Genomic DNA, 23,264 nt, shown 5'->3' on the forward strand with positions numbered 1-23,264 from the left:
AATATTGAAGTTTGATCGTATTTAATAATCGAATTTTATTTTTCCAAGGCCGAGTTAGAGTAATTTAGTTTGGTAATTAAGGGCTTGATTTAGAGAGGACTTAACTCTACGAACTACAAAATAAAGTAAAGTCTGACTAGGGTATTAGGTCATGGATCACATTTACAGACAAGCTCAAGCTAAAAGTCCAAGTTTCAAACTCAAGCTTGATAGGCCCAATTCCAAGAGAGATAAGCCAAGTCCGCACAAGAGGATCCAATGTTGCCCCTTGTTGGGCAAGTAAAAATAGCGGGCTCAATCAAGAAGACGTATGCCTGATTGGGCGAGAGAAATTCAAGTGCAGCTAAATAATGTCATTTATGCGTATTGTGTGTGGGGTATTATATAAATCATATTAGTGGGCTGACATTGGGGGGAGCTGAGGTTAGAATATTTCTTTTTAGATGTTGTTTGGTTGGAGGTAAAAAAACATGGAAAATTACATGTATTATTTGGTTGACACCAATTTATCAAAATGAGGGAAATGGAAATTCCATGGGAAGCTTCATACCAAGCCCCCCTCTTGGTAAGTCACAATCTCCATGATTATTATGGGGCCTACTTGCATTATTATCACTAGTAATTTAATCTCTTTCTTTCTCGAAATTTATTAAGTTAAATTAAAAATCATCAAGTTAACTAATAAAATATAGGAAATAAATTCCTAGGAAATCAAATTTCCTATATTATCAACCAAACAAAATTAAGTTAATTCCTAGGAAATGGACAAGGGAAACTACTTCCCATGAAGTATAATTTCCTATGGGAACTTATTTCTCATGTTAACCAAACAACACCTTAGTCTTAGCTTTGTTTTCTTGTAGAATTTGTTTAATTAGAATCTTTGTTGCTTTTTTTGGTTCTTAATATTAAAATTGCGCTTTAAATTAGTTTAGCTGGTTTTTTTTAGTTACGGTGTCTTTTGAACCGGTGGTCAGTGGGGGGGTGGCAATTAGCTTTTGAAAAAGCCACCGGTTCAAAACCGGTGGCAAAAACAAGTATTGCCACCGGTTAACCGGTGGCAATAATCTGTCCCGCTCTTTTTTTTTGTGTATTAGTGAGTATTGCCACCGGTTAACCGGTGGCAATAATGCCCTTAAAAAACAAAAAAAAAAAAAAAATTTTCATTTTTTTCACTTAAAATGTAGCAGAAACATATTTATATGTATAATATAAATAAAAACACATATATTCATCAATATGTAAGTAATTGTACACTTTTTAAGAGTGAAAAACTAAATTAATAACTACAAATAAATTAAACGTACAACAATTCCAATTTAGAAGATCTAAATTAATCAAATTACACAAAACTAAAATCGAATATAAATAAAAAAATTTACAATATAAAAAAAAATATTCCTTCATCTTCACTCTTCGATTCCATTTTAGATCTAAATCAATAATATTCCTGCATCAATCAAAACAAAAAAAAAATCGATTAAAACAAGCCACTAAGACATGCAAACAGAACACCCACAAAAATGCAAAAACACAGAAAAAAAAATCCACAAAATTAAAAACAAAAACAACTGAAAAACCCAGAAAATCTACAACTAGTAATACCCAGAAGAAAACCCAGAAAAAAAAATTAAACAAAAATGAAAAGAAAATCCCATAAATAATTTAAAAAAGCCGAGAAAAAAAATCAAAAAAATCAACAACTTAAACCCAGAATATTCGAGAAATAACGAATTAAAATCCCAAATTGATTATAATCGCATAATTAAACCCCAAAAAACGCATGCATCAATTAAAAAAAAAATTAATAAAACTCATGAAACATAATCCCCAAAAACCCAGAAAACCCAAAAGACCCAGAAAACACGAAAAAAAAAATCAAATTAAAAACAACCAAGAAATTAAAAAAACCCAGAAAAATCAATTAATTAAAAGCTTAGCTTCAGTAATTCTTTGGAAGAGAGTAAGAGGCGAGTTGAGACGGCGAGTTGAGATGGCGGCGGTGGTGAGACGAGTTGAGACGGCGGCGGTGGTGAGACGACAGAGCAGGAAAGAGAAGGGAGGCCAGCGGTGAGATCGATGAGAGATCAGAAAATCTGGAGATGAGAGAGAGGAGATGAGATCGAGAGGAGATCAGAGAGGAGAGGAAATCAGAGAGGAGAGGAAATCTAGAGAGAGAGAGAGGAGATGAGATCGAGAGGGGAGCTTCGATCTGGAGAGGAGCTTCGATGAGAATGAGGAGAGGAGAGGAGGATCAGGAGAGGAGAGGAGAGGAGGAGAGAGAATGAGGGAGGCTGAGAATGAGGAGAGAGAGTAGGGTTTGGGTTTATAAGGAGAGAGAGTAGGGTTTTTTTTTATAAAAAAAAAAAAAAAAGTAAAAGCCACCGGTTCAAACCGGTGACAATAATTATATTGCCACGGGTTTAGTTTGAACCGGTGGCAAAAACCTCCCCTCAAAATCCCGCCTATTTTTCCCCACATTTTGCCCACCGGTTTTTAAAAACCGGTGGCCTTAGGGCGGTGCTTATCTTCTTTTTTCACCTAGTGCTCTGATGTGAGAGAATTCAGGTGTTTGTAATAAATGAACATGCCCCAAAAATAGGGAAAATCTCTCTATTTATAGTGTCATTGGAATATGCGCCCCTTAGGTCATTCTGACCTAATGGGTTGCGCCGTTTTGCAGTTTTCTCGAGAATTGGGATCTAAAAGACGCCATTTCCTTTGCTGATTACGGATGCCATGTGTCAGGATGTGAATGGCCCATGCTGGTCCTGTCTTGGGTTGACACGTGTTCCTTTCTTATTGGGCCACTAGCAAGGGTATTTTTACCCAAAATAGTTACAGTTTGACTTTTTTTTACTATTCATATAATGGTTTTGACTTAATAATTTAACTAATTTATATAAAGCAAATGATATTTGTTGTATTCGCCATAATGTATACTTTTATAATATCAAATTTTCTTATGATTTTATTAATATATAATTAGATAAATTAATGACCAAAATTGTGTCTCAACATGCACATTTGATTAAAATATAACACTTTAAAAAATATAAAAGGATTACCCGTTACACCACTCTTTTTTTTTTTTCTTTTTCTTTTTTTTTTTTTTTTGTTAAGGATGGATGAATTTTATTAATAAGATTACACCACCTTTCTTAGCCGTATAAAGTTTGAACTATACGTAGTATTTGTAGACATGGTGGAGTTTAAAAAGATTCTGTCATGTCCCCAATTTGACTACACTTTCTCTTTCAAATTCGCACATCCCACATTATTACTCTAACACTTGACCACAATATTTCATCCTCTTTGATGGGTTAAAATTACACAGTCAAAATCTGGTAAATATCTCTTTCTACTTCAAGTTTTTTTATGGCTTAATTTCATATTTATCTTTTTCTCTTCCTTGAATCACTTCTAATTGGGTTAAGAAAGGATTACCCGTTAAAAATCTGCTAATGTTTTCATCTTTATGTACTAAGATCTTACGAATTATGTAATTTACTGCTGGTTTTTGTTGCTTGGTTCTCCCAACCATACTCTTCTCAATTGCAAAATTGGTATTTTTCTATCTCCTCTTTTTTTATCTCCATCCCTCTTTCCCTACCTTATAAAAAGTGGGAAAATACTCTTATGAATAGTGTTAGGACATTTTTAACCCTGAAAATGTTTAATTACCTTTATACCCCCATTAATGTTGTATGAGTAGTTTATGAATAATCAATGTATTTATTTTATTGCTAATTTGTTATTATTGGTCAATTTCACAATATGGGTTTTCTCGTTAATTTAATTGCTCACTTGTTAGTATAATTAATTTAGGATTGCTTGAATTATTCTAACCTTCATAAGTATTTTTTTTTTTAAAAAACCTAACCTTCATAAGTATGATTATGAGAGGTTTTGATTTTACATTCTTTCCTATATGAAGCACAAGGAACTGTGGAAGCAAGCATTTGTCCAATATAGTGCAAAAGCAATTGTGTTGAAACTGAAATTGATATGTGAGAAATTAGGCTCAAGTGTGGGTTGGTGAACCGGTTATATTTCGGACAGAAAGAGAAAACCGATGTCCATGATTTTGATATAAGTTTACAAGGGTATTGGTTCATTTAAAAAAGTTCATGAATTGAAAGTGAAATCCGAAAGATCATATGAGTAGTTCTTAAAAAAATAAAAATAAAATAAATAAATATAAAATAAAATAAATAAAAAAATATAAAAAAAATAAATAAATAAAACTAGAAGCTAAGACAAAGATTGGTCAAATACAATAACCAGAACGTTATTCAAGAGATTGCGGTATTAATGCCATTGAGATAGTTTAGTTAGTTTGGTGACTCTTAAGGTCCAAGCAATAATTGCCCAAGTTTTTACTCATTTGAACTGAAGACTAGCTTGGTAGAAATTTGAATTGGGAATGAACTTGATTGACAATTTCACACAGTCAATCACTCAACATCTACTGTTATCAATCCTTGGACCTTATTTCTCCACTTAACTTAGGGTCCGTTCTCATTGACTGAACTGAGTTGAACTAAATTGAACGAGAGTTTTGATTAGTTCAAGATTTCAATCTTTATCCAGGGCTCTTGGAGCCTTCTGATCTTGCTACCGACTTAGGACACACTATGTTCGTTGATTTCGAAAGCATTAAGATATGTGAACTGAACTGAACTTATTAGAGCTGAACTAAACTGAACTGAAATGAATATTTTATGAGAGAAGAAAATTAGGAGCTGAACTGAATTTAACCGAACTTATTAGAGCTGAACTATACTGAACTGAAAATAATCGTATGAGAACATACCCTTAGTTTTTGAGGTTACTTGGTCCATTTTGTCCAGTGCATTTTTTACCGATTCAAGAAAATAACTTCATTATTTTTGTAACTTTAACAAAATAAATTAATGACTTATAATATTAATTTACTCTGTAAAATAAATTATTTACAAGGCAATCATTGTTAAATGACATTTACTGTAATTATTACAATCATCACTTTAACCGATTAAAACTTAAAGTGAGGTGTATTGGTATCTTATATGAATACAAGAAAAATATAGACATGTGATGTCCTGCTAATTGAACCTTTTCAATTTGTACTTTAAATATAGCAAACATTTCCATGTCTAAAACTCAATACTTTATACAACTCCTTCACTAATTCTAGAGTAATTTGCTAAAGTTTTGAGCATTGCTAAGATACATGACATTCAACATATTAATCGCATATATACAAATAGTTATAATAAAATATATGCAAACATGCATAAGGTATTAAGACTAACTGCAATAACTCAACTTGAAACACTACCTATACCGCGCGCATCGCGCGCGTAGGATCCCCTAGTAAGAAATAAAAACTGTAATTTTTTAACGTTCAATTTTATTTTTTTTTAAAACGACAATCAATTAATTTAATTTAAGATAGATGAGTTAAATTCTATGTAAATAAGAAGTTAAGAAAATTAAAAGAGGCATTATGTAATAATGCTGCTATTTAGATCTCAGATCTGCGGCATCTGCCTATATACGAAGTACTATAATGTACACTTTGTTGCTCTACCCAAAAAAATGGAAAAAAAAAAAAAAAAAAAAAAAAAAAAAACCAAATTAAGATTAATTTTCTTATAAAAATATAAAAAAAAAAAAAAATTAAATGGTTTTTTTCCCAATTAGCACAACAACTTTTGAATATAAGTTGAGAGAAATATAGACTTAAGTGTGTTGATCTTGTACTTGTATGATGTATCCCTCTAATTCTTTGTACAAAGTAGTTCTTTTTTGTTTAGATAAATGATGCGAGTATGTCGTTTTATAGACTTAAGCTTTTTTGTTTAAATTAAATGGTTTTTTTCCCTATATCCGGGAGTATGGCTTTATTTCCACTAGCTTTTTTTTACTTCTAATGTTTTGGTAACTATATTTGATCACACAACCTCCTAGGAGCACTTGTGAGAGGTTCCGGCCGGGTAGGGCCCTTCTCCTTACCAGAAAAAATAAAAAAAATTTGTATAGCTCGTGTTACCTATTTCGCTAGTACTCCGTATATGTTTTGATATGGGTTTGTAATTCTCTACCTAACACCAATTCTAAAGAATCACCGGAGATGAGGAGGAAATTTGGAGTTTTGGTGTTGAAATATGCTGGTGTAACAAATGGGTATGAGAAGTTTATTGTAGTATTTAGTTGTTGTTTGCATGATTAAGTATGATATTAATTGTTTATGTAGTGCCTAGAATACATTAACTAATAAGTAATCTTATTGTGATTATTGAGAAATTTTAGTCAATTTGTTGGCTTTATCAGAAATGGTTGGAATAAAACAATCCTAAGCTGGAATGTACAATTAAAAGCCGACCCCATCTTTGGGATTAAGGTTTATATTTTTAACTTGTTTGTTCGCTTATTTGTAAGGATATCCTCCGATTCTTCTTATGGCTTCTATAAGAAGTGAAAATTAGTGAGGCATTGCAAAACTCTTGAAAAATAATTATTGCGCCTTTAGTGAGAGGGTAACCACCTATAACTCTTGAGTTGGAGACTAGGATGATAGATTCTTATCTGTTTTCATGAGCATAGGCATGATTTGCGAGCCGAGTGTGTAATTTTCCATGATTTTCTCATGTCTTACTATATCTGATCTTTGATGGACATCAACTTATTTCATTCATAGAAAGGTTTGCATGATTATTTTACTTTTTATAGTTGAATTATCCACTGGCTAGATTAGCAAACTTATGTAATTTACTTGTTTATAAAGTTTAATCATAAATATTAACATGGTTCTCTTTATGCTCCACTTTCTGCGTAGATTTCAGTAGAGCAATCATCCATCACAGGCTTGAGACCCAATATGGACCGAATATCAAAACTCCCAGAAGACACAAGGAAGCACATACTCTCTTTTCTAACAACACGAGATGCTATTCTGACAAGCGCCTTGTCCAAGGCTTGGAGGTATGATTGGCTTAGCATCCCTTGCCTCAACTTTGGGCGAGATTTTTTTTCTCCAAAACTGGAATTTGGACGATGTAAGTTACCGGCTGGCCTGCAAAGATGGCCCTGATCCTGAAGATGCACTAGAATTCGTGGAGTTTCTTGACAGAGCTGTCATAAGCAAAAGGCCAACAATTCAAAAATTACTCCTTTATATTCCTCCAATACATAGCTTGCATTCAAGAATTGCTTCTTGTTTGGACAGGTTGATAGTTGATGAGCTTGTGGTTGATGTCATTGGTGATTCAATAATTTCTAAACTTAGTCGTTCATACTACGTGCCAAAGTGTGTTTTATCTTGCAAATCTATGACTAAATTATATATTCAGGGGTGTAACCTATCTGGTATATCTATAAGTGAAATTAATCTCCCTGCATTGCGTGAACTTTCTGTGAACCATGTCATAATGGATCAGCAGATGGTCGAGAACCTAGTAGCTAATTGTACTGGTGTTGAGAAGTTGTGCCTCAATGATTGCGAAGGATTTCGAGCACTTAAGATTTCAGGGCATTCTAACCTACATTATCTTGAACAGAAGTGTAACAGGGGCTTGGAACTGTTTGAGATCAACACAACCAATCTGCACTCACTCTGTTATTCACCACATAGTAGTACTCGTTGTGCACTTGTCTTTGGAAGCTCTTGTCATACTTTAACACATATCGAGCTAAGTGGTAAGCCTATCATGTGCTAATGTTTCACAGGCTCATAGTTTCATTAATATTTCGGATGCCTTGATTCTAATTGTGTCTATTACAGCTTTTCGCATTGAAGATGGACTAGACTTCCGCTTCTGTCGAAGGTTATCAGATTTAAGGCTGTTAGGACGTTCTTTTAGTAATGAATGGTTGAACCGACATCTATCCCAACTTTTTTACCTCGATGTTTTGGAGATTGCTTGTGACTCTAAAACAGTACATTTAACGATTACATCAGTCCATCTTCAATGTCTGAAAATCCGGTGTGGGAGGCAGTTGGAACAAGTTCAGCTTAACTGTCCAAACCTGCATGACTTCATTTTTTGCACCCGTGGAAACATAATCTCTCTTTCCTCAGAAACAACACTATCACCTGCTTGTGTTACCCTCTAGCTACAAATAAATGGAGCTGGAGATAATACATGGGATGTCAAGCTTATTGAACTGCTCAGGCAACTAAGGCAGTCTAAATATTTGTCTATTGAGACAAAAATAATTGAGGTACATCTTCTTCTAAGTGATTTAACCAACTTATTTGATCTCATTTACTATGAGAGACCTAACTTTATACTTGCTCTTTGTTAAGAATGTAATAATTCCGAGACCATTGAGGCTGAGAAGTCAGTCACCACTATGTGAATTTGAGCAACTGAAGCTGTTTCCCGGATATTCTGTGAGCTGTCTTGATGTTACGAGAAGCATTGAATCCATTCTTTGGTTGTGTCCTCAACTGAAGACTTTTCACATGATGGATGAAAGACTTGGTCCTTCTTGTGTTCATGCTCATCAAAACCCAACATTATTGAAAATGCTGTTGAAGGTGTGATTATCTTTTCTGATTCTCCTTGGCCTGAAAAGAATTTCTCCTGAGATTATACATTTACATTTTTAGTAATATAAATAAAAAATAATAACCCCTTTATTTATACAATCTGGTCTTTTTAAAACAAAGAAACAAAAAATTACAATCTGATGGGTTTTTTGAAATTATATCTTGATTGACTTAAATGCCATAATATTCAGTGATCTTAAAAATGGTACTCCGTATTCTATATATTTTACTTCATTCCTCAAAGATAGTTAATGAATTTGGTATTGTGAAGGGTAATAACAGAAAACTACAACGTTCTACTACCAACAACAATTTGAAAGGGAAATTAAACGAGAAAATCAGGTTGAGAGAATGAAGTAGGCTTTTTGATTGATGGACTAAGAAGGATTGCTTACAAACAGTGGCTTGAGGCAACAATCTTCACTAGGTGACTTAAAGTCACTACTCCCACAATTTCATTCACTACACAAAAGTTGCCTATGCTTTGCCCTTCTTTCTCTTTACTCGCAGCAAAAGCTGTCAAAATGATCCTACCTACCTTTGCCATCATTCTTCTTCTTTGCCCTGAAAATGCTGCTCAACTACCTCTTCTCCTAACGGTTCCTCTTGCCCCTTGGCTTGTTGCAAAAACTCATCATTTATAAATTCCTTAATTTACGTGACTAATTATCGTTTTTGACAACCTAAAAAGTCTGCTGGCCATTATTTAGGAACAAAATTAGTACATAAAAGCGTTTTTCTTGGTAGTCTGTATGCTTATAAACTCTACTACTATACTCATTGTAGGATTTTCTTGTCAAGAGCTTCCCCTTTTATATTATATTGATTTGGATGCTAGCTAACCTTTTCAGTTTCTCTTGTTTTGTTTCAGTTGAATTACAACGAGCCAACTTTGTTGCCTCAGACCAGCTGTGGATGTTATCCATCTCTTCCTGTCAATTGTTGGCGGCACTCATTAAAAAATTATGAGATCACAGAGCAACAAGGATTTGAAGATGATAATGGAAGCCTGAGAAGATTTCTTGACCGAGCTGTTACTAGAAATTAACAGGTGTTCTTACTAAATATGTGATGCCTCTCTACTTTCTGTAGTGCAGTGCAAACTATCTGATCTGTATGTACCTTTTGTTAGAGACCCTTAGGGGATGTCGTTCGTGTTGGTGCACTGTTGTCTGTAGAATCCTCTAAGTTGAATGTAGCTGAAGTGAAGCCCTTGAACTCCCTTTGTTTCACATTGTAATGTTTTGAAGTTGAACTTTTACTCTCTTAGGCTCGCCTTGCTCACTGTGTAGTGTAATGTTATTGCCTAAGTAATGTAATTGGATGCTTTAATATGGATTAAATTAAACACTTGTGTGAGTTGTGTCATTGTTGATGTTAAACATTTACCCTCATAGGCTCTCTAACATATTTTTGAGTGATCGAACCCTCACTGGACTGAACGTCGCTCATATCTATTATAAATAAAGTAGAATGGTGAACTAAAGGTAGTTAATCACCAATTGCTTTACATTTTTTCAATTTATCTTGTGTATTTTATAGGGTAATTAAGTAAGATACACTTATCTTTCAAAAAAAAGTAAGATGCACTTAGAGTCCACAATTTGCGATTATGTCAGCAATGTCTAGCCTAATTTCATCAATAAGTCAAGAAATATTTGAATTGATATGCAATCTTGTAATAATTTACAAATAGTGAACTTTGTATATATACCTACAATATTTTGCCACCCTGTTAAACAAATGTATGAAAAACACCAAAGAATCATACTAATGTATCTTATAGTTGTTATTTTCAACGTAGAAAAAAAAAACATAAAATTATATAAACATCATCTTTGCGTCTAATAACACCGTTTCCAAATAAGCTAAGTTGTTTCATTAGAATAAGCTTTTGAAGGTACAATCCATAATATAATTACTCTAGCTTATAACTACATGCTCATTGGTAGGACTAATATCATTAATTGAACCATAATTTGTTGCCATGGAAAAAAAAATGGTAGTAGCTCCAAATCACATTTATTCATAGATTTATTTATATTATATAGTATAAATTATTCAAATTTAACAAAAAAAAGTTTGGGTTATTTAAGTTTAGTTGTATACTTATGAAAATTATATCATCGTATCTTCTATAGTACTCAAATCGTCCCTATAATAGTGGAAAAATCAAAAAGGTCTCTTTGAATTATTGGTCCCCAACGCTCAGTTCTCTCTCCTCCTTTCACATAAAAAACCCTTCTGAAACCTAGAACTCATCGGAGTTCCGGCGTTGCGGCTGGTTCTCCGGCGAGTTTCCTTTCCTTTTTTCTCTAGTTTTCTACAGTCTGTGTTCTAGCGTGATGAAATTGAAGCAGAGCCAAACTCTTCGAAGAGCTTCTAACTCCGTTTAGTGTTACCCTCTTCTCACTGGAAAATTTAGTTTGGTTTTGTCGGTTCCCCCGTTAGATAAGGAGACGGGGAGGACTGTTTCTCGCAGCTTAGAAGAAGGATCTAGGTATAGATCCGTTTGTTCAAGGGACGAAATTGACATTTCTTAGGGGTCTTAGGCTAACTCTAACCCCACCGTCAGGGGATTGCCGGAAAAAAGGGAATCGCGACGGTAATTGGTGAAGTTAGGGTTAGGGTTTCATAGATTTCTTACGATCGGTTTCGAAATTCTTTGTTCTGGTTTCTTCTTTGGTTTTGGCTAGTTTTGAATTGCTCTGTTTTGGCTCTGTAAGTCTTTGTTCTCCGTAGTTCTTCTTAATTTGAAGCTAATATGTTAGTTTTGAGTTTAAGTTCCTTGTGCGTGTTTGGATGTCTCCCCTTTTGGTTTTGTTGGATTGTTTTTTTCCTTGTATTGTGTCCCTGTTTGGTTTTTTGGTTGTATGGCCATGGTGGGGTTGTCCAATCTTGTTGTAGTAAGGGGAAGTAATTTTGGGTTAGACTCTAGGTTTTGGGTGGTGGGAGGGAAAAGTGCCTTGCCCTTTGCCTTTGTTTCATGTCTGGATTTTGGAGATGTTGGTCTCCTTGTTGTAGTCAGTTTTGGCTTGCTTCCTGGGCTGTGGGTTTGCCTTGAAGAACAAGTTGGGTGAAAGTCATTTGTTAATGGCTCTTCGTCTGTTAGGTTTGCGAGTGTACGACTGAAAGGTTTGGTGTTTTGTTTCGTTGTCAGTTGGCTCTAATTTTTGTAATTGGAGTTCTTTTAGTGTTTTCAGGTATGTGATGAGTTTTGAACTCATTACTGTACGGAATATTTCAAGCATCCCACACTTGAACCCCACTGTGATCATACATTTAAGCATGGTGGCGTCCAAAGGGAAGGAAGCTAGAGCAAAAGAGTTGCCAACAAGTTTTAGGAACTTGTAAACCGTTCACAGGGTGAAGGTTACACCCCTTCACGATCCATGAGATCGCTAACTCTATAGTGGTCTGGAACCATGACTGGATATTCGGGGATGAAGGTACAAATCCAACCTAAAAGAGATTGAACCTGCCCTAATAATAGACCTCTACTTGATTCTTCTCATATCCATGTGCACTTTTTGACTAACATACAATCAATAGGTTAACCCTAAACCTGTTTAATCTATGTTGGTTGAATATTAATGCACAAACAAATTTATTATTGGCGATCACTTGAATTATAATCATATTAGCCTAAACAAGATTATTAATTATCTTATTAAGCGTGATTACAAATACAAATTCCCTTTAAACAAGCAAGAGAAGGCGTGATCAAGCAATAACAACAACAATAATATATATATATATATATATATATATATATATATATATATATATATATATATATATATATATATATATATATATATATATATATATATATATATATATATATATATATATATATATATCAAGCAACAATAAATAATAACAATCATCATCGTAATATTCTCAATCTCATGAAAGCATAATAACAATAGCAAGATCCTACGCATGATACTAACAAGATTAATAACAAATCCTAGCATGTCACTAAGCATTAAAGATCAAAGCTTTATCCCTAACATGATACTAACATAATAGAAGAAATAGGAAGCAACCATACATGATATTAGAAATCTTAGTTATTACCCTAAACATGATACTAGGAATCATAAAGACATCCTAACATGATACTAGGAATCAAAACAATCAAAGCATGATTTCTATATCAAAATAATAACAATTAAACTACTTACTTGGATGCCTCGTATATTTTTCTAATAACAAAATACACGCGTTAGTAACTTCAAGGAAAATAATAAATCAAACAATTAAATCAAATAATTGAAATAGGGATTTGGGACCCAACCCTCAGAAATTATCAATCTCTTATGTCTAAGGCTGTAGGGCAAATTCGAACTTGGCTAGGTGTGTCTCGAACTAATGTATGCGGTATGGTGTTTGTGAAAAAGCTAGTTTAGAAAGCTAGAGAGAGAAAGAATAAGCTATTGCTTAAGAGAGAGAATTAGAGAATTCTGGGTTGTGAATGATTAAAAACAGGGAGATACGACCCCTATTTATAGAAAAATAGTCCGGAAACGATAGAAAATAGTTTGAGTCCCATTCGGAATAAAAGACCTCCGGTCGTGAACAACAGGAGTTAGCGCCAGACGACAGGTATTAGCGCCAGGCGACTGGTAGTAGCGCCAGGCGACAGACTCTGTCGTTTGGCGCTGGGATAGTTTTTTGCGGATTTTGTTTTTATCATATCTTTTGATCTAGAAGTCCAAATAAGACATATAATATGTCTTTGGAAAGCTCTTGAAGTCTACTTTCCCCAATTGGAATCAGATTAAAATCTTTTGTAGATAAAAAGATATGGCCGAAATAGTGAAAGGGTGTCAATTTTGGATAGTGTTTTGTATTTCTTTCATATCTTTTTCGTTATACCTTGGAATTAATATTATAATATATCATTGGAAAGATAATTTCAAGATCTATCCAACCATATAATATTTGGATAAAAATTATGAGGCACAAGAATAATATCTGAACATATTCCATTTCGCACAGAACAAGGACTCTCAAAAAGAGAAGTTTTATTCAATTTCGAATTCTTTGATCTTATTTTTTTCAAAATGATAATTAAGATCTTTTAGAAACTAATAGAATCTTCTAATAAATCCTAATTAGTTTAGAAATGGGATTAAACCTTTGGATCCTCCACATGATCATTGGGTCGTAGGTAAAATCCGATTTGGGCCCATTTTAGTATTTTGGTCATAACTTCCTCATTATTCATCGGAATTGGGCTTATAATATATCGTTGGAAAGGTCTTTTCAAGCCCCATCCAACTACACCACTATTGGACCCATATCATGGACCAAAATAAACTGGACTAGACGTTTTCATAAATAGAATAAGAAAAGAAATGTTTTCAAAAACAGAAAGAAGTATTTTTTTAAAACGACCGCATCTCAAGACTTTTCACATTTTCACTTCATTCGATAATTATTGACGTGAAAGATATTCATCACTAGATTTGGTTTATGGGGAGACACATTTGGGTTTCTACAATTACATTCAAATTTTAAATCTGTGTGTTGCTCCCACATTATTTGGGGTTTATAGTATGCTACCAATCATGAATTCCTTTCCCGTAAAAGAGAGAAATCAAGTTACTTGTTATCGTGTTATTACCTTCCTTTTGCTTTGGTTTTGTTTTCCAAGCTCCATAGGTTACAAAGAGTTTCTACCGTGGTCAATTACCCAAGCTTCACCCTAGGTGAAAAAAGGACACTGGGAATAACATGTATTGTAGGCTTCTGCTCGCTAGAATCGCGGCGGTGCAACCTATAAAGTGGTTCCAACACTCATGGGATGACAAAGAAAGCAGTTTCTTTCAAGGGCCTATTCTGATTGACTGAACTGAGCTGAATTGAACAGAACTAAATTGAACTTATTAGAGCTGAACTGAACTGAACTGAACTGAATATTTTATGAGAGAAGGAAATTAAGAACTAAAATGAACTGAACTTATTGGAACTAAACTAAACTGAAAATAAGCTGAAGAGAACAGACCTTAAGTTATTTTATTATCTTTATTTCATGAGAGCAAGTGTTGCTCGTAGCTTTGTTAATGTAAAGGTCTTAATAGGCCTAGTTCTTGTTGTTGTTGCTTAAACTCTTTCAATATATGCAAATTAATCCTTTGTCAAAAAGAAAATTATATCATAAGATTGTGATACTGTGATATGTGCAATAAATAAAATCAATTTAATTCACTGTTAAAGAATAGTGCTATAGAAGATTATTTTATAATATTGTGTTATTGTGATACGAGCTTGTTTAAAGGGAGTCCCGTTATGCAAGAACAAATGCATAACGAGGGGTAAGAGTGTAATTGCACGTAATTTATATTTTGATTTTAGAGTAGTACCATTGAGTGATCAATAGTATCATTGGGTGATCAAATAGTACCATTGAATATTTCAGTAGTAGTATGTATGCATTCAGTGGTACTATGTATACATTCAGTGGTACTAACTAAGTGCATATATAGTATCACTAAATAAATAATGGTAATATATAAACTTTTAGTGGTATATTTAAAAGTGGTCCCACATACCTATCTCTCTCCTCCTTTTTCTCTCTTTCATGTACTTTTTTTTAAATATTTTTATATTTGTTATGCATTTGCAAATGCATAACAACACTACATTAATACTTCCTCATTATGATACATGCATCTAATAGTAAATCGATTTGATTCACTAATAAAGAATAGTGCTATATAAGATTTTCTATTATTGTGATATTGTAATAAAAGATCAAATATATAATCAATTTATTATAATAAAGAATCAAATATATTATTGTTATACAATATTTCCTATTGTGATATTTACATGTATGAATTATTTAAATCAAAATGTATTCAAATTATAGACTTGATATATACAGTTAAAATTAAACAATAATAAAATATTTTATACAAGGAATGAGATAATTTTTAAAAAAATGAATGAAAATTAAAAAGAAGACAGTATCAAGAATTAAAACGTGTTATTCCGTGTCTGTTTTAGTACGGAGTATTATGTTATTGATGACAACAATAACTTAATTTGAATTTTTTTTTTTTTTTTTTTTGGTTTTATTGTGCATTTTAATACGTTTATGTATTTATATATAATGTGAATTAATAAAACAAGATTTGTTTCCAGCTAAAATGATTTATTGAATGATGATGTGACGTGATACTTATGTAAGAAGGGATACACTCATACACGTGACACATAGACAATTTTAGGAGCTCATTTTAATATATTGGGTAGCACTGTCAAAATAGTTTGACAGTTTGGTTTCGATTTGGTTTGAAACCGGTTTGGTTAGAAATCGGGTTGGTTTGAAATCAGTTCAAGTGGCTTACGGGTTGGTTTTGATTTGGTTCAAATGATTATCGGCCGGTTCAATTTCGTTTTATTCTTGAACGTTTTAATTCGGTTTGGCTTATAAACAGTTCGGATAGTAAACAGTTTGGTGCAGACGGGTTACGGTTTGTTAATGATTCAGTGTAAATGGTTTTTATCCCGGTTCAAACGGTTTTAGGTTAGAAACTGTTCAATTTTTTTTGGGTTCGGTTTTACTTCATTTTGGTTTGTTAATGGATTCGGTTCTTATACGGTTCAACATTAGTCGAATCGGTTTGGTTTTGAGTTTACTAAAATACGATTTGGGTCGGTTATAAAAAATCAGTTTGGTTCTCATTTGGGTCAGTTGGTCTCTGCAGTTAAACGATTTTGGTTTGAAATTTGACAGTTCTTTCTAATTTTTTGCGCCGAAACTTCATCAGTTTATTTTTAGGCATCATATTATATACAAATCCTCATTACTTGATTCTATATATACATATCATGTTATGTTTCAAGTTTAGTCATACTCATCTTGCTTTACGAAGTAGATTATAAAAATTTATCGTTTATTAATATATTATTATTTCATTATCAAGTTGGTGGGAGAGAGAAATTATAAAATAATTGTGGGTTATTTCCAAATATAAAAGTGTTGCAATTAATATGATACAGATGTAAAAGAAAAGTGTTATGATTAATACGAAACAGAGGGAGTATGATGTCAAAATTTTTTTGATCTGATATTTATAATATCATAGTATCAATAATGTTTAGACACTAATAGAATTTTTACTAACAAAATTAATTTTTTACAAAATGGAGGGAGTATGATGTCAAAAGTTTTTTGATCTGATATTTATAATTCATAGTATCAATAATGTTTAGACACTAATAGATTTTTTACTAACAAAATTAATTTTGTTACAAATTCACACTTGCAGTAACAAAATGTCTTCATACTAAAGTCATTCATCTAAAAAATTATTTCACAAAGTTGGCGCTAGTCACATTAAAATTTTATGAAAATTTGAAACCTTCATTTTCATTGCACAAACTTAGCGCCTATATTTTCCCCAAATATATCAATAATCAATAATAACTTAATACTAAAACATACACTGGGAGTGACACGTGACACATTCTGGTGCTATTTTTTCCCTCCAAAACTCCCCCTTTCCTTTTAGACAACTTTTTTAGAATATATTTGTACAATACAACTATAATAATAATATTCCAAATCTTTTACATCTTCATAATAAATAAATTTATATTTATTTGATGTTCTTAATTCTCTTACATACACATTTACCTAAAATATTATTCCAGCTCTTATTTAAATATCTTTTAAACAGATTATTATTAGATTTTGCTACAAAAACAGCAATAAAATTGATTCATTTATGAAATTACTTTTAAGCGACCTTTTTAATATAGATTATGACATTATAATTTCTATATATCTAATGGGTATATTTTATCAAATTTTATTTGTTAGATTTAATTAATTTTTTTAAAAAAATTAGACTTACCGTGCATGATACGGGGCCTAAGCTAGTTTTAACAGTAATTCAGACACTATAGAGGTAGTTTAGTATCGGAAAACAACCTGATATGGCGAATGGACAAAAGTCGCAAAACCATTATATAGTACAACGAAACAAGAATCATTTTAAGTCATTTTCTCTATAAGAATAAACATGTATGCATAATTAGATTTTATTTAACATTTCTTTTAAAGTGATTTTAATCTTCCCTTTATAGTAAGCGGTTTGTAAACAGTTCGATTTATAAGCAATTCGGTTCATAAACGATTTGGTTTATATAATAGTTTGGTTTGTAAGTGGTTCGGTTTGTACACTATTCAGTGCAAACAGCGTTCAAACAGGTTGCGGTTTGTTAGCGGTTCGGTGTAAACGGTTTTTACCCGGGTTAAAACGGTGTCAAGTTGGAAACGGTTTCGGGTTAGAAACGTTTTGGTTATTTTTTGGTTCGGTTTGATTTCAGTTCGGCTTAGAATTGATTCGGTTCGTTAACGAGTTTGGTTCTTATACGGTTTGACATTATTCGATTCGGCTCGATCTCGGGTTTACTAAAATACGGTTCGGGTTAGTTTTCGGTTTCAAAAAATCGATTTTTAATTGGTTCAGTTCGTCGGTCGGTTTCGGACAGTTAAATGGTTTCAATTTGAAATTTAACAGTGCAATATATGCCTATATGGGTATGGGTATCCTTTTTTTTTATTTTAGTATACCCATATCGATTTTTTTTTTTTTTTAGTATAGATCAATTTTAAAACAATAAAAAAAAAAAGAATAAACGGGTATGGCCATATGGGTACAGGTATTTTGTTTAAATCCATACCCATATTTGTTTCCTTTGCACAAGATCTGAACCAGACCCTAAAGCTGTAAACGGGTCAGGTTTGAGTTGGGTAAGAGTGGGTCGGGTCAACTCGGGTTAATGCCATAACCTATTCGGGTCGGGTTCGAGTTAGGTCATGCTTAAGTCTGGTCATGTCAGATCATACATTTTATCGTGTTTGGGTCGGGTTTAGGTCCGGTTAATAACAGGTTAGGTACATTCGGGTCGAGTGAATAATAGGTCGGGTTTAATTTGGGTTTTTACGGGTTAAAACGGGTTAGAGTAACTCTCAGGTTCGAGTCGGATTCGGTTCAAGTCAATAATTTGCGGGTTAGAATCAAGTCGGGTCATTCTCGGGTTTGAGTCGTGTTCTGTTCAAGTTAATAATTTGCGGATTATAATCAGGTCGGGTCATTTCCAAGTCGGGTCATTCTCGGGTTCAAGTCGGGTTCGATTCAAGTCAATAATTTGCGGGTTATAATCAGGTTGGGTCATTTACAAGTTGGATCATTCTCGGGTTCAAATCGGGTTCGGTTTAAGTCATAATTTGCTGGTTACAATCAGGTCGGGTCATGTTCGGGTTAAAGTCAGATTTGGTTCAAGTCAATAATTTGCGGATTATGATTAGCTCGGGTCATTTCCAAGTCAGGTCATGTATATATGCTAACCAAACATTGATCCTAATCATCTTATAGACCACAGAAATTTAGCACAATAAGTTCTAATTTTTTGTATCTAAGTTTTTATATACTACCTCCGTTTCATATTATCTGCAACGGTTAGACATTTTTCCTCTCTACTTTATGTCAAATCGTTGCAAATAATATGAAACGGAGGTAGTATATGTATTTCCTCAGACAAAACGTTATTATTATTATTATTATTATTATTATTATATATATCTTAGTCTTTGTGTATCAATCTATACATATATATATATATATATATATATATATATATATATATATATATATATATATATATATATATATATATATATTCTTCAAGAAAAAAAGTTATTATATATGTCTAAGCACTAAGGGGAAAATGGGAAAAAAAAATCCTTTGAAAGATTGAGGGAATATCTTCCTTCCTTATCATTAAGAAAATAACTGTGTATATAAAATGTATATATATCAATACATATATCATATATGGCAACATATTAGGGAACTATAGCCTAAAATTTAGGAAGATAATTATCTCCTTTGACTATACAACAAATATATACTATATTTAACTCTTACATTTGGAGATGATACTTCTTTCTTTTCTTGGCCTGGACCAACTTGGTCTCCCTAGAAAAAATGCTTTGATCAATAATAATAAGGTGGTAATTTAAGGTTATATGAAATCAGATCAGGAACAATTTAGGTTGAATTTAGCTCGGGTCAATTACAAGTCGTGTTGATTTCGGGTCGGGTTAGTAACAGATCGGGTTCAATTTTGGGTCGGGTTAGTAATAGGTCGGGTAAAATTTGGGTCGGGTCAATAACAAGTCGGGTTGATTTCGGATCGGGTTTGTAACAAGTTGGGTTGAATTTCGAGTCGGGTTAGTAACAAGTCGGGTAAATTCGGGTCAGGTTAGGAACGGGTCGGGTTGAATTTAGGTCGGGTTAGTAACAGGTCGGATTAAATTCGGGTTTTGACGGGTTAAAACAGGTTTGGGTCAATTTCGGTTCAGGTCAATAATTTACGGGTTACATTCGGGTTGGGTCATCTCCGAGTCGGTTCATGTTCGGGTTCGGGTCTTAAATCGGGTCAACTCAGGGGTCACCATTTTTTTCGGGTTCAGATTGATCAGTTAATAATCGAGTTTAGATCGGATCACCTTTTGACAGCTCTATCAGATCCGGATTCGTCGGGTCCAGGATCCATTGCCATCCCTAAACAAGTTACGTACTCCGTATTACAGTTTGGTTATTGAATATGAAGTGTACCCATTAGGCCCATAAGAAGAAGAACCCAGTAAAACGAGATAGAGGTTTGTGTCTTTTATAAAAACCAAAACAAAACCCTAATAAAGCCTTGCGCCCTTACTCCCTTTACCCCCTTCATTTCTTCTGCAGCAGCTGCGAGAGAAACAAACTGAACAACAATGGAGGCCGGCAAAACTGTTAAAGATGTTTCTCCTCACGATTTCGTCAAAGCTTATGCTGCTCATCTTAAGCGCTCCGGCAAGGTTTTCCTCTTCTTCTTTATTGCTTTTCTTTTTCGATTTTGAAATCATGATTTTCGATTCAACTTTTCTGATTGATTAATGTTAATTTTATACTTTGTGGTTAGGGTTGGATTAAGGAAATTTGTTCGCACATTATTAGAAGATTTCAGCTTCAATTTTTCCCTAATTTAGTTTATGTTTATGATTTTAGGTATTCTAAGGATTTCTGTTTGATTAATTTGAAATTTTCGATTAGTTTGGAACTAGTTTGGAGTAATCCGAGTTACATTGGGTTGGAAATGGGTATTTTTCTGTAGAATGTAGGCATTAGATAATCTAATTTGTGTAATTTACGCTCTAATATTGCAATTAATTAGATACAGAGGATGTAAATAAGATAAAGAAGCAAATATGCTTTAATAAGGGCAAGTTTAGCCATTTTGGTGACTTGCATTTTTTCTAATACTTTAGAATGGCATAAGATCCATTTACACCCTATCATTTCGATTAATCCGAAACGAAGGAGGAGATTATAATAAGTGGTAATGATACTATAATGAGGGCGAGTTTAGCTATTATGCTTACTGCATATTTTGAATATGATATATGTTCCACGATAGAATGATATTAGATGCTATTGTTTATAGCGATGCCCCATTTGCAATCGTAAATAATCAGCAGAGATATGTGAATTAACTCAATTAAGGCTTAATTTGTTAAATTTTTTTATTGACATCATAGTAAAGTATGACATTAGATGCTAGTAAAGTTGCAATCTTTGATATGTTGTTTATATGTTGTTTGTACTCTGTAGATGGAGTTGCCTCATTGGACTGACATCGTCAAGACTGGTAAGCTAAAGGAACTCGCTCCATACGACCCCGACTGGTATTACATCAGAGCTGGTAAGTCAGATTTTTTCTGGGCATCTTCATTTGCTTGCCCTTTTGAGATTGAAAATTTGAAAGTATGTGTGATAAACTTCATTGAATATATGGTTTGTTCCTTCCCTTGGCTTATTATTTTTAAAGTACTCAAGTGAATGTAGATTGTAGAATTTGAAATTGATAATACCTAGTGACAGTGTGTTATTGCTTTCTTGGATAAGCTGTTGTTGCTGAAGAGAGTAGTGATACCTTTTTTTACTTTTCTCTTAGGTAATAAATTTGCTGGTTCCATTATTTACTTGTTCTTTTCTAGTGTATAAGGCATTGAAATTATGGATTTATATGTTTTTGATGATGTTCTTTGAACATTGATTTCCTTGTGAAGAAAACAAGAGGAGCCACTTTCTATTTAATCCATACTTTTATCAAGATGGTGTAGCAAGGTCTTCATGCTTTTACGCCTACCCATAATGCCTATTTTATTAGCTTGACCTTTCACAAGTGCAGAGCTAAAGAGGTTTTCTTTTTGTTACAATTGATTAAAATCATGTGGATTGTGAGGGTATGGTAGCATGATAGGTGTTGTAAAGTAGTAGACTGCGAGTAGATAATGATGGTTCATGATTGTTAATGCTTTGCTTTTTGATTAACTACTGGCATTATCTCCAGTGAAGTGAAAATTGGCGTATACCCTTTTGTAGCTTTGTTAGTCTTTCCATTATTTTTGACCTATATGTTTCCTTCTATACTACATAAAAATTCTACGGATTGCTGTGAATGGCTGTGTATTATATCTCACATCTCCTGAAGAATTTGATATTTGTATTGTACTAAGTACATTTTGTTTTTTGGTAGTTATTAATTGTTGTTCATTCTTATTGGCAGCTTCAATGGCAAGGAAAATCTACCTGAGGGGTGGACTTGGAGTTGGTGGATTCAGGAGGATTTATGGAGGAAGCAAGAGAAATGGTAGTCGCCCTCCCCATTTCTGCAAGAGCAGTGGTTCTGTTGCTCGTCACATTCTACAGCAATTAGAGGAAGTGAAAATCGTCGAAATTGATCCTAAAGGGTAAGCATTTCTTTGCTGTTATTACAATCAGCTGTTAAATCTGAGTGTGGCTGGTCAACGTGTCATTTTTTGACAAGCTGAGATGTAATACAATCAATTCAAGCTAATGCTGAGTATTGTCTCCACTCGAAGCATTACCAACATTATGGATTTAACTCTTATCAGTAATTTTACTATTTGAGCTCTTTCATCCAAGATGTAATTGGCTGTCTGAGAGTAATGACATTTACATTAATATTTGCAGGGGAAGGAAAATCACATCAAGCGGCCAGCGAGATCTTGATCAAGTGGCTGGCAGAATTGGTGTTGAAGTGTAAGAAGGCTGGGTTGCACTCTTACAATTTAATGCATCAATGGATTGTTTTTTTGACTCAAAAATGAAAACTAGTTGTTGAGGGGCGTAATGCAGAATTTTACCTATTGTGGCCTATGTTGATTCTTAGTTTTGTGATGCTGTGCTAGTTGTCTTGAGATTTTTTTGTCTATGGACGACATAAGATTACAAAATTAATTTACCTCATTTTTATTGTGGTTGTGTTGAACTTTTAATTTGCTTCTCTTTATGATGGACTTAAATCCATGCGACTTTGTGGCGCCCTATCTTCATGACCTATGAAATAGCATTACTGTTATCCTGTCCTCATCTTATGTTATGACTACTTCCTGTTAGATTAATTCTCCTTCGAAACATTGGATATGGTAGTAGGGAAGGGTAGGCAGGCAGGCATTAATTGGCAACCGATAGGTAAAGGTGCCACTGAATGATTTGGCTGATCCGCAGCCTCCTGTGGACACCTAGAACGCGACTGACTGTTGAGGAGTTTTGGGACCATGATAATGGGTGGAAAAATGAACTCTTCACTAGCTATGTGCTTGAGCAAATAGCCAACATGAAATATT

At 33.4% G+C, this 23,264-nt stretch overlaps 1 protein-coding gene and 1 pseudogene across 1 annotated transcript; both read left to right on the forward strand.

Moving 5' to 3' along the window:
• Positions 1–6,865: 6,865 nt before the first annotated feature.
• Positions 6,866–9,779, forward strand: LOC145583905 (F-box/LRR-repeat protein At4g14103-like; annotated as a pseudogene).
• Positions 9,780–20,269: 10,490 nt separating this feature from the next.
• Positions 20,270–22,913, forward strand: LOC145584911 (small ribosomal subunit protein eS19z-like). Its single transcript, XM_081641691.1, has 4 exons — positions 20,270–20,429; positions 21,223–21,313; positions 22,181–22,364; positions 22,609–22,913. Exons 1-4 carry the CDS (start codon positions 20,346–20,348, stop codon positions 22,679–22,681), a joined length of 432 nt encoding a protein of 143 aa, XP_081497817.1. The 5' UTR covers positions 20,270–20,345; the 3' UTR covers positions 22,682–22,913.
• Positions 22,914–23,264: the final 351 nt, after the last annotated feature.

This window comes from Chenopodium album, chromosome 16 (genome assembly GCF_948465745.1).
Source record: "Chenopodium album chromosome 16, dcCheAlbu1.1, whole genome shotgun sequence".
In the NCBI taxonomy this organism is placed as follows: domain Eukaryota; kingdom Viridiplantae; phylum Streptophyta; class Magnoliopsida; order Caryophyllales; family Amaranthaceae; genus Chenopodium; species Chenopodium album.